This window comes from Gobius niger, assembly GCF_951799975.1.
Source record: "Gobius niger genome assembly, chromosome: 10".
Taxonomy (NCBI): Eukaryota; Metazoa; Chordata; class Actinopteri; order Gobiiformes; family Gobiidae; genus Gobius; species Gobius niger.
In genome coordinates this window covers 9,553,342-9,566,367 of record NC_136861.1, presented here as the reverse complement: position 1 = coordinate 9,566,367, position 13,026 = coordinate 9,553,342, and the positions used below count along the sequence as shown (strand labels likewise).

Genomic DNA, 13,026 nt, shown 5'->3' with positions numbered 1-13,026 from the left:
TAGTAATATTAGGCAAGGCAAGTTTATTTGTAGAGCACAATTCATACACAAGGCAATTCAAAGTGCTTCACAGTTGCATAAATACAAGGAAATAGAAGCAATAAAAACATCAACATAAAATTAATCAATTACAGTAAAAGGCAATTTTAGGCATATTAGGCATAGGCATATTAGTGAACAATATAAAGTATGAAGCAACTTTCGTTTGTTGTATGTTGTTTTATGTGTTTCTTCCAGTTCTGTCAATCAATAATGACTAAGAGAAATGTATTTTCTTTTACTATTTCAAAATCAAACTGCCGGTCTGTCTCTGCTGTGAGGTTGAACTTGGCTGTGAATGGAAATTGCACCCTGGATTACCGCCTCTGTAATTGTTAAAGTGAACCAGGGGGAGTTGGATTTGATACCGGCCTCTTTCTGGAGTATCTCTGTGGCTTTCCCCCCTCCTCCTGTATGAATAAATACATATGATTTTATAGAAGGTTCTTAAAAGCTGTTTGAATTTTTATGACCTAGACGTGATAGCTGTAAACAACATTTGTCAGTCTGGCCCTCGCGCACCGCGGAAACGGTTCCTTGAGTGATTCGAGTGATTTTTGCTTTACTCCATCTCAGCAGAGCCATTCCAGGTTTGTGAGTGAAGACGAGCCGTTTTCACGGAGCGGAGTGAAATATAAGAGCCGCGCTACGCCCAAAATATGAAAATCAAGGCAGAGTGTGATCTATTTTACATTATTATAGTTCTGAACGGTGTCTGTTTTAAAGACAATGTTCGTAGGATTGACTCTCAGTGGTTTAATAAAAGATACTACAGCTGAATATAGGTTGCCTTAAAGCAGGGGTGTCCAAAGTGCGGCCCGGGGGCCAAATGCGGCCCTCAGACATCACCAGAGATGGACCTTTTTATCTGAAATGTAATAATTATATACAATTCTAACCGAACAACTAACATTTTACTGTGAGACTGAGCTGGCATGAAGGTTTTAAGCTTGAATAGAGGTATGGGGCACAATTTAAACTTCTGCTAGTCGAAGGTTTTGCGGCACCAACTACCAATCTACAGCCCTTCACCCCGTGTACGCTTCAATATGCGGCCCCCCATGGAAAAAGTTTGGACACCCCTGCCTTAAAGGAACAGGCCACTGTTTTTACATACTGAGATATGTTCTCATCTGAGCTTAGACGAGTTGATGTGTACCTGTCTGGTCTTTGTGCGTGCGCTCAGTCACGCACATCGACCAAAGATGTTGTTAGCATTTGGCCTCTTCCAGCATATCCCTATGGCTCCAAACGGGGGTGAAGTTGGAAGCTACGACACTCTTCTACGTATCAACTCATCTAAGCTCAGGCAAGAACATATCTCAGCATAGAAAAACGGTGGCCTGTTCCTTTTAAGCTGCACATAAGGACACAAACATGCCATTCCTCATTTGAAAGCTAAGAACCTTCAGAACCTTTTCTAATTGGACAATTATCGAATTATCCATCACGTAAAACAGATGTAGGCGACATCAGAAGCGGGGGCCCTCGACCATATATCCTCTGGTCCCCAAGATGATTTTTAATAGTGTTATGTCACTAGATAGTTATTTGAACACTTGTTAAGTACTCCAAAAATACTGCAAAATTGGCAAATCTTTTGAAATTTCCTTAACGAACCCCCAGACAATCATTTTAATGTGCCAGCGATTGTATATGTGATCTGAAGAATCAGCCCTCAACAACCTGCCACCTCGCAAACTTATAGTGAATAAGTCAACATTATTATTGAAACCAAGCATTACCTCTATATCTGGGGACTAGGGCTGGGCGATATGGCCAAAAAATTAAATCTCGATTTCTTTTTTTTTACTCAGTTTGGACGATTACTTCCTTAAAAGGTCTCCTGATCTTTCATTATGAAGAAAACTACTCTGTCCTGCTCATTTATATTTAGGTTAATATAGCCTACAATTGTGCCCATTTAAAATTATTATAATAATAATTATTATTATCTATTTCTATAGATAAATATTCCTTGTGTGCTCTCAAAAGTAAAACTTCTCATTCCCTTGAGCTCTGCTGTGATTGACAGCTGTTTCCGTGGAGACTCAAGGGGAAAGGGGCGGGGTTATATGTTTCAGCACCTCTGCCATGTTTGTCTCCGCACTAGTGGGATATTGACAGGGCTGAAAGGATCAGACCCGGGAAACTTTGTTTTAGTGGAGAAAACTGATTGCGCACAACAAAAACACCACACGCGGCCTTTGTGAGGCTGCAGAGATCGCTAAAAAGTCGCTGGGTTCTCCACAGTCGCTACGGAGCGTCTGACACGCAGCTAAACTGGCAGCACAGTGCACGTGAGGGGGACATGGAGCGGCGGACACGATTTTATGATTTAGCCAATTTTCACATGGTCAGTTTTAAAAAGCATGAATTAATCGTATTGGTTCGATTTATCACCCAACCCTACTGGGGACACCGATATTGATCACATTTATATATGTATATATTCACACACACAAAAATCATACAGACCCTGCCCTTAAAGCCACACACGTGTAACATTTCTCCCACATAGAATAAAATACTAGCATTTATCTTATCACAGATATTGTTACCATTGAAAAGCGTAAAACAAATGAACTTGAAACTTTGAAGTGGTGACGTCTCCAGCTCGTCTCCATGGACTAAAGGCAGATATGAAAATTAATAGGTTTAATAGGTTTCTGTGTCGCTGGTCATTAGTTGCATGTTGCATTGATGGAAACAGTATGAGTACAAGTTGTGCCTTTAAATGTAATTGTTCAAGAACCACAGTTGCCTCGCTTGCCCTGATCCACTGCACACGCACAAGTACAATGAGCAATATCTAAACTAATCTGCTCACGTACCCGTTTTTATGTGGGACTGCAGTAAAGTAGTGTTTCATTCTGGGACATTTCCAGGTGTGTCTGTCTCTCTTCATTGTTGCTCTGTGAAACCACAAAGGACTTGGATCTGATCTGAAGCGTGTCCTTCTCAGGGACGTCTTTTGTGTCCGTAAAAACTGGCACCGGAGCCGATCGATTTACATCTCGAACTGCGACGACACGATACACTCATCCATTAAAACGCAGTGTGCTTTTGGCAAAGGCAAATCTCAGCATCAAGACGCAGGACAAATGTTTGTACAACCCGAGCCGCATTCCAATCAATAGGACATTTTTCTAGAGAATACAGTGGCATCGTAATGTGAGGGCAAATGCTCAAGAAGGAGAGATAGCAGGTAATGGATCGTTTTACTTGGAATAAGGAAAAGTACAGAACAAAATACAACAATTAATCTAAACCTATTGACGGAAGAAGTAACTGCAGTTGTGACATTGGAACTGGAAAAAATATGACATACATGCATTTCCAATGATAGTACTGGCAGCCATTTTGAATACCAAAGTAGCATTATGCAGGCTAAACTATCTCATCAAAGAGGATTTTTATAGTTTGTCATGTCAACAGAGTCTCAGTCTCAGTCAGCGTTTAAGATGATCAAGACGTTAGCATGCTACCGGTTAGCAACTGTCTACCATTGGCAGTTGATTCAATCAACTGTCAGTGGCTTCAACACAATAAACACATGTGTGGCTCACATCTATGAACACTGAGGAAATACTACAGTAACAGCTCAGCTCTGACCCCGTCACATGTTTAGCTAAGGTTTGGAGTGTGGTTCAAGTCAGAACTGCGTTGTTGAAGCTAAATGCTAACCGGTAGCATGCTAACATCTTCAACACTGACTTACTGCTTTCTTCACATAAATGTGCTTCTCTGGGGCCGAGTTTTTACTGTTATCTTCTTGATTACGAGTACAATACTACATAATGCTACTTCAGTATTCAAAATGGCCACCATAACAATAAAGGTCACATAACTGAAAGGCATGTATTAGTTTAGACAGACCTCCTGTTGTTTGGTGATTGGCTTGAGTGTCTTGAAGGTCACTTGAGGAGAACATGCAAAGTACAGGCGTCAAGGCCCTATACTTGCCAACCACTCCTACTTTCTGTTCCAAAGATGAGATAAACAAGATAAACTTTATTGTCCTACGAGGGGATTTTTGTCCTGGGCATGAAGTGTAGGCTCAGCTGCAAAACAATAATCATAAATTACAAACAAACTGCTCAACACTGCTCACAGCAAAGTTTCGACTACAGATGCAAATTCACTTTCCAAATAACTCGTCACACAAATGCAAAGATTTTCTCAAAATCCCCCATCATTCAGAGCAGACTTTATAACTTCTCTCACCTTTATAAAGGTGTTGCTTGTTGACTTTGCAGGAGGTGTTTCTCAGGTTTTTAAGACTGAGATTTTTGAAAGGGCATGGAGTGGAAGCTTATTTGTGTTGCACTTTTCACACGACACAAGTCAATCAAATACCGTCAAGTGGAAAGTTGCAAATAGACGCAAAGAACGTTACCAAAGAGTTTTTTCTTCATTCATTCCACACGCGGTGGTGAAAAGCTGTTTGACAAAGTGAAAGCACTTCACACGTCAGAGATCTGTTACATACAGTAGTGAGAGCGCTCACTCTGTCACTAATAATTTACCGAAACTGTTTAATGGTTAATGGTTAATGCAGAGTGAGTGCTAACTTTCTTGACAAACAATCTTTGATCTTATCCTCCGGTGGAGCCATTTGGTGCGGCTGGAGTTTAGTAACAACAGCAGTAACTTCAGGCTCTGCAGGGCTTTGCTTTGCTTTAGGAAAACATGTGCGCTGAAGCTGCTCATGAGTTCAGGCTTTTTTTTAGACTCACTGCGAATCATATATTGACGTCTGGAGAAAAAAAGTACAGAAGCTTTTCGGTCGGTACCAAGTAGGTACCGTTTAATGGTACCCAGCCCTAATCACAGAAATGTATGTCCACTGGAACTTGCAGCACAAACTATGTCCTTGTATAGAATAGGTAAAGCGTGTAGTTTTGCTAGCGCCATAATGATGAGAAACATGGGACCTTCTTGCTGTGGGGCAACGTTTCCACCTTCTTCACATCCGCACAATGACAGAAAACATCTGTGAACCAACGACTCTTGAGCACAGCCGTGATGACACTTGCGTCGAACAGATTTGAAATATGCATGCAAATATCCTGAACAATTCAATTTGAGAGAACGGTATTTAATTATAACGGCAACAACACTGACTTAGCGCATCCCTACTGACCTCGCTTCCTTTTGATGCAATAAGTCAAATGGTTCCAGCTCCTTTCCCCACATATCGAATCAAACACAAATCTGCATCAAAACAGGTCACGGCTCTTTCTCCCATAAGTGGCCTTGAAACCGTTTCCTTGATTAAACCTTCATCCCGTTTGAGAGCTTTGTTTCCCAGATGTGCGGGAGAATGTGCTCGGGCTCTTCGTGATGTTGCCGGCAACGTGTTTCCCCTCATGATTCCGAAAATCTTTTTCATTCGGGCGGCGCTCTGGAGCTGATTTGAATACAGACGCGGAGGAACGGAGACGTCGTAGTTTACAGTCAGGAGGTGCCGCCGCTGGATTGAGATTTATTTGTCATCTATGGCAAAGTTAAGCGGCTTTCGTGCATCAGATATCTCACGGGGTGTGGAGCAAAGGGAAGCACTTTCGCGACTTCATCAGTATTGTTAGGATAACGTCGACAAACTCTGATGCGCTGTTGTTTTTTGGCTCGAGCGTTGACCTCAAATGAGATGTTACGCAAGCTTTTATTACATTACAGACATTTTATACCGGTGAAGAATACCTCTCACGTCATTACAGTGAGTGGGCTTCTCAGATCTGATTCATAGCTTTGATGGAAACAGACAGGTCTTTGACTACAGGCTGCAAAACTAAGGTTTAAACACATGAGGTTGTCTTTCAGCGGCTTTATTTGGTCACTTTCTTTATGTCTTGGCTGATTATTAGGAGCACATATGGTAAAACAGGCATCCAGGGTTGGGCAATTTATCAGAATTCAATTGAAATCACAATCTCTCTTTGATCAAACTCAAGTTTACAGCCAATTCTTTGACAGTAACAGCACCCAGTTTAGGAGTTTGAAGGAGAGGGGAAGATTGTTGTGTGTTAAAGCTGTGGTAATCGTAAATGAGGCATTTATGAAAGAAAAACTGACCCCTGTACGATGCGGTGTGGGAAAATACAGCACAGCGCGAACCAGGAAGTGAGAGGCTAAATTAGCTCAGCGTTAGCAATAGCGGTCTGCCCTTGCTATGAACTAAGGCTGAGACAAGCTTCTCATGAACTCAAGTGAACAATTGGGATGTGGAGGGTCTGTGAGAGCGAGAAGCACAGAGTGGCAACAACTGAGAGACTTTACTCAACTAGCTTGATTCAGGTAGCTCAACTTTAAATGATACTGGAGTGGAAAGCATTTAAGTAAGTAAGTGGTTTGTTTGTCGTTGTGCAGTTTCGTTCAGGTGTTGGGTTAGTCCCTGAGCCGCTGTGGCTGAGCGCACTGTGGGCCAACCTGACCAGCATGTTTTTGGAGGTCGGGGAAACCGTTGGGGGTCTGACAACCCATTAGTCCGACATCTCATTATTCCGAAAACGTATGTAAAACTGAAATTGTCCTTCCCAAAATTAGGCTCAGGCAAGAGTCCACTGAACTTAAGGTTAGGGCCAGTAGTTGTATATGGCTCTCTAATCCACAACACAACTGGGTTAAACATTTCGGACTAATGGCACCTCTGCTCAATGGTACATTTTCAGAATAATGAGATGTCGGACTAATGGGCTGTCGGACCAACAACATGGCACCAACCTCTGCACCCAGAGGAAACCTCAGTGCTTCTCTTCTGGGGTCTTCCTGTTTCAGAGCGTGGTGTCCCGCACTGGTCAGATCCTTCTCCTCATCCTTCCTCTTCCTCCTGCGCAGCTCACTCCAATCCAGTCTTTCACCCTATTCTGAATACCTTCTCCTTTGTCCCTTCCATGATTCCTGTGCTGCAGGTGTGGGGGCTCTTAGTGCCTCTTCGGTGTTTCAGAAGAAGAAATTTGTAGGTCTCAAATGTTTTTAGCTCATAAGCTCGCTGTTTGTTTACATTTAAAAAAGCTGGGCCCTTCATGGCTAGTATGGACTCTTTGCAGTAAAAAAAAAACACTGAACCTCACAAAAACACAGCAAAGATGTACAAAAGTATCCAGCAAAACAATGTAGAACACAAAAACTACAAATGCAAAAAAACACAGCTGTACCAAGAGAGAGGGAGGTTGTTTTTTGTTTGAGTGGTGGTTTACTCAGCATTTGTAATGTGAAAAACGCTGTACACGCGGATCCCCCACGTAAAAGGTTAATATGAAAAAGTAATATTGATTGATAAATTATTCTATCAATAGGAGAAAGAAAAATCGTGTTCATTTTTATTTCTTTCAGCCCTGCAGTTTGTTTTATGATACGATTGCAAGTTGGATAGTTGCTATGAAAGTAGTACATTTAGCCAATTATAGCAGTGTATCATAGTTTTATTTGTGTGTTTAAGTCATTTGATTCATGCCACAAGCAGCAGTGGCTTTATTGGTGGAGTAGTTGACTAATAAGGTTGGTGCCAGAAATGCAGTTTTTTATCTCGTCATATCATATTCTTTACTCAAACATTACATTCTGTTCAAAACATATACAGGTCGTGCTCCCAACATTCCTGTATATTTCTTGTGTCTAACCCGCCTGTCCTGTCTGTCCCCAGGTGGGCACGTATGAGATGGGCATCCTGCAGGTGCGGTACCCGGTGTGGCCGCGGTTCGGCTCGTATCTGCAGCCTGTGTCCGATTACCGACACCTGACTGTGGCCACTCTGGAGGAGCGGCCCTTCGTCATCGTGGAGGCCGTGGACCCCGCCACCGGGACCTGCGTGAGCAACACTGTCCCGTGCAGGAGGCAGTCCAACAAGACAGAGGCGTGAGTTCACTTTTATGGCAAATCCATGGAAACGAAGCTGGTGTTTGGCTTTTTGCAACACCTCTTGACCGTCGTCTTGTGCTTTTTTAGTTTGATGCAATGTCCCTTAGCCCCTCCTTCCTGGTTGTTCATTTCATTTACCAAGTAGCGAGGTTTGGTTTTGCCTATAATCACACTTGATAAATTCTATGGGGCATTTAATTCACCCAAATGCATTGTTCATTGTGCACACAGGACGTGGACTCAAGGTTTGTGTAGAATGAGGCAGAAATTAGTTCATCCCTGCTCCCAGTTTAAAAGCCATGGGTGCTCGTCTATACTGCACAAAGTAAATATGAAGAACGGGTTGCAAGGACTTAAATTTAGAATATTCAACTTGTTTTGAGTGTCACTAACTTAGACTCTTATCCTGCTTACTTTGCCTGTATGACGACATTTCAAACAAGTTCTATGGTAATCTCGCTTGAAATAAGAAAGTAAATGGGAAAAGGGGAAATGGTCTTACTCCATTGGCAAAGAAATTAAAGTGATAAGAGTGAAATTTGACAGAAAGCAATGTTTAACCAGAAAGCCCTTTGCAAAATGAGGAGAGCATGAAGAGAATTTTCAAAAGTAAATGATCAAGCTCCTCCCAGGCTGGGTCATAGGAAAAACTCGTCTCATTGGTCAGCGCGGGAGGATACTAGACTCTAATTAGATGCCAAGCTCCAGGAGGGAGGGATGAAAATAAATGTTTATATTATTACTTAGGTCTACTTAAAGGGACTATACAGAGTTTAAAAATGTTAAAATAATGTATTTTCCTCCCCCTACACGTTCCAACAATGTCCTAAGGTGTAGAATGAGCCCAGAAGCCTAAAATCCTGCACTGTCACTCAAAAAGGTGCTACTTCGGGTCCGAAATGCCGTCATGCACAAGCTTAAAGGAATAGGCCACCGTTTTTACATACTGAGATATGTTCTTACCTTAGCTTTGACGAGTTCTTTAGGACCTGTCTGGTCTTCCCCCGTGCCTTCAATCACGTAAACACAGCGCAGACGGCGTTAGCATTTAGCCTCTCCCTCACTCCACTATAGCTCCAAAACAGGTCAAGATAGAAGCTACCAAGCTCTTCCACGTTTTCCCTATTTAAATATGGTTACGTGAAGTGTTCCACTACAAAGTATAATTACACAAAATTAAACAATGTGGATTTTCTAAGCGGATAAAAGGGGGAACTATATTGTAAGGCGTAATAATACCAGGAGTAATTTGGCATCCGCACAGTAAAGTGAAGATTACTGCGCGGATTTAGAACTACTCCTGGTATTATTACGCCTTACAATATAGTTCCCCCTTTTATCCGCTTAGAAAATCCACATTGTTTAATTTTGTGTCATTATACTTTGTAGTGTAACACTTCACGTAACCATATTTAAATAGGGAAAACGTGGAAGAGCTTGGTAGCTTCTATCTTGACCTGTTTTGGAGCTATAGAGGAGGGGGAGAGGCTAAATGCTAACGCCGTCTGCGCTGTGTTTACGTGATTGAAGGCACGGGGGAAGATCAGACAGGTACAAAAGAACTCGTCAAAGCTAAGGTAAGAACATATCTCAGTATGTAAAAACGGTGGCCTATTCCTTTAATATAGAAGGTGCAGTTACACGAATGACCTGAGGTGGCAGTAGTGAGTATAAAATAGCTAACTTACATCTAGCCCCTTTAACATCAACTTGCAAGACCAGGTGGTTGATTTTGCATATTTTATAGAATATGTAATACATTTAGAGTTCCAGACTGTCACTTTAATCTGAGATAAAGACAAAATGTTTTGCAACGATCTCAGAACAAGTGAAATAATCTAGGTCAAATGCCCAGTCACATTATAGCAAGTCAAAACAACTGATTATGCTTTGCAAAAGTAGACAGACAAACAAAATGTTTTACACAAACATTGTGATTTCATTCTATTTTTTGTCATTTCAGAAGAAAATTTAATGAATTATTTCCAAAGTGCCCCAAACATGACCTCCTCCAACTGGCTTCCCCTCGTTTCTTTCCATGCGTAGCTCGTACAGCAGCCGTATAGTTTTTGTGGAGGTGCTCGTTGTTTCATGTTCAGTTTGTTTTCTATAAATACCATCTTTGGCGGAGAGGAGCGGCAACGCAAAGTTTTGACCTCATTTTGTGCGTAGCGAGCTTTATAAATGAGGTCCCTGGTGTCTAAGTGAAATTTAGTAATCTGACAGTAAGCCCAAGGATTTTGCACTGTTTTCATGAGGATACGGCACAATAACATGGTTAAAATCTAAAAATAAATGCCAGTTTCACAGAAAATGGAATGTTTAAAACCACGCTTTCGTCAAATCCCTCTCCCGCGCGTCTGTCGCGTTAACACTCCTCTCTAATTGATTCTGCATGTAAGTCGCGGTGCCATTAGCCTGGAGATTAAGCACCTCTTCCTCCTCCATTATCCCCCCTGCTCTTCTTTATGTCGTCTCAGAGGTGAACCGCTCATTATCGGGCCCCGACCCAATCCCGCAAATGTAAGGTCCACGAGAGCGCGAATCATTTAGAGCCAGCGATTAGGAGGCGCCATCAATCCTGGCTCTTCGACACTGATATCGCCGGTCATTAGCGGACGTAGCATTAGCCATTACGCACAATGGGCCGGAATGAGAGAAGCCACGAGAGGAGGTGACGAGAGCGACCGGTGAGTCTCGGAGGCATGTCGGATTATTGCACAGTTTGTCTATGGTTAGTGCTATAGGGCTGACAGTGTGATGCAGAAATGTGCAAACAGATAAGGCTTGAATTGTTCATGTAATCCTCTACTAGCAACAATGGAGAGGGTTCAAGCTTGATATCAGTCAATGAGACTGGGGATGGCAATTTGAGCAGTGAAATGGTTTAAATCAAGTAAAAAAGTACTTTCCGGAGAAGGTCAGAGTTGGTTTGCCATAGACCAGTGGTTCCCAAACCTTTTTGGAGCCATGCACCCCCTGAAACTTTGGGTGACAAGTCGCGTACCCCCTGCTTTAACGCGATTGAAAACACTGTAAACACATGTAATATTGTATTTATTTCCTCCATTATTACAGTGAACTCAAGCAGGTTTTCCACATTCAATATTTATCCCTTCGCTTAGCCCTTTCCCTTCGTTTTGCGCGTTCACGAGAGACGAAAGGGTGTCGTGTCCCAATTCTATTTTTCGGCGAGGGGAAGGGCTGAGGGAGAGGCCACATAGCCCTTCAAGTGAGCGTTTTTCAGATGCACACTTCAGACGAAGGGGTAGGAGGAGTTTGACAAAACACGGAAATAAGCTATGAAATGAATTCATGAACATCATCACTGATCACTTTTAAACATTTATAAAGTTGCAGAACGCGTCGTTCATGACTTTATTCGCTTTGTGTAAGAATTAGAGCAGTCCATTGCGTTAAATGTGTTCTACGTTTTCGTTTTGCTGCTGCAAATGCTCCGTTTCTTTGCGCTTTATTGGCTGACTTTTGCAATTTCTTTCCAATCTTTCAATACGTCGCTATTGCCCCGACAGACCGGGTTCATCGCTGCTGCACCCACTGTCTCCCCGCTGTCTGTCTCCCTGTGCCGCTGTGCTCTGAGCCCGGGTCCGAGGCTGTCTGTCCTGTCTGAGCGCACCTCGGCAGCCTCCGCTCAGGCCCGGGGCTCAGAGAGGGGGCTGCGGGTGCCGGTCCCCGCCCTGTGTGCACTGTGAGCGGGTCCACCTCTGCTGAGTGTGCTACATGAGCGGATCGGCTGATCTCTCGCAGCTCTGGCTGCAGCCACAGCGACCCGCGGTAGAAGCCGCAACATGCGGACGGGGGAGGGAGAATGTAGCGAAACAGATGAAAATCTGTTGAGCTAACGCTACTGCACACAGCTGAACAGGTGAAGCTGAACAAACGGCTAAACTTCTTAACAGTGATTTGAACAATTTGCATTACTGCTTTACCTAAACTACACTTCAGCGAGTGTGGTGTATAAAACATCCCGTATGGCGCCATATTGTTTTGGTCCAGCTCTTAATCTCCTGTTCAGGTACATTTCCCAGCGCCCTCTGATGGCAAATTTGGATAACGCATGCCGGACATTATATGGAGTAGAAGCATAAATGCAGTGACAGTAACTACGCTATTTATGTCCAAAATGGGAGCATAAAGTGAAGCTTTACGCCACTGAGAAGAATCATGAGCCAGTAAAGCACATTACAAGAAGAATAAGGCGAATGTCTGATGCTGTAACGTTCAACAGCTTCTCCTCTGGGCTGGTCAGACAGGCACAGAGAGGAACTGACCCGAACTAATACGTTACTGTGGTGAAAGAGTAACCAGTAATAGACTACTTGGGTGCGCAAAACTGAACATCCCTGCTTCCTGCTGTTCCTCCTGGTGTTTTATGTTTACCGCTGTCTCCTCTCCACTCTGCCCTTCCTCTTTCGTCTTTCTCATCCCTGCACTTTGTTCTAAATGTGCAGCACGTTTCATGTGAGCCCTGCAGGTTGTGTCCATCTGTGAGCTCCTGGTCCAATGGCAAACAAACAGCCTTAGAGCAACATCGCTGCTTCAGAGTGGAATGTCGAGCACCGACTTCAGGCCTTGAGCCAAACGGGACCTGATTCCTATGCACACCTCGCTCTTGAGTAACTCGCAGGTGACGCAGTGATGTACTGTAAGCCGGTTCACCTTCAGTCTGAGCACACGCCACTCTGATTTTGTTCTTTTATGATTTGATATGCGATGTGCCGGTTTTGGAGGCTTCTGTTCGTTTGCAAAGCTTTGTGATTTCTGTTAAACCCGCCTTATCCGAGCACATTTTCTCCATGTTCAGCTTTAACCACATCGAAAAGCGACTTTAATTGATTTTGTTGTGATTTGCACTTCTCCCTGGGATTACTGATTTAACTGATAAAGAATGAGTTTATAATATTTATGTGAAGATGCTGATAATGTGCATAAATAACAATATATAGTATAGTCGTACGCAGAATGTCCATGTCCACTCGACTATACTCAGCGCACATTTTCGGCATCTTCACATAAATATTATAAACTCATTCTTTATCAATTAAATCAAAGTGATGTTTAGTCTGGGGACCACCAAATCTTTTTCTCATAGGAGAGGTGTGG

General features: G+C 42.9%; 1 protein-coding gene across 2 annotated transcripts in view; it reads left to right on the top strand.

Moving 5' to 3' along the window:
• grin2ca (glutamate receptor, ionotropic, N-methyl D-aspartate 2Ca) overlaps positions 1–13,026 on the top strand; it is a 154,840-nt gene that overhangs the window by 103,860 nt on the left and 37,954 nt on the right. For both annotated transcript variants that reach the window (XM_079564346.1, XM_079564347.1), the window contains exon 7: positions 7,688–7,899. In XM_079564346.1, coding sequence (XP_079420472.1) covers positions 7,688–7,899 — 212 coding nt within the window. The remainder of the gene's footprint in view (positions 1–7,687; positions 7,900–13,026) is intronic.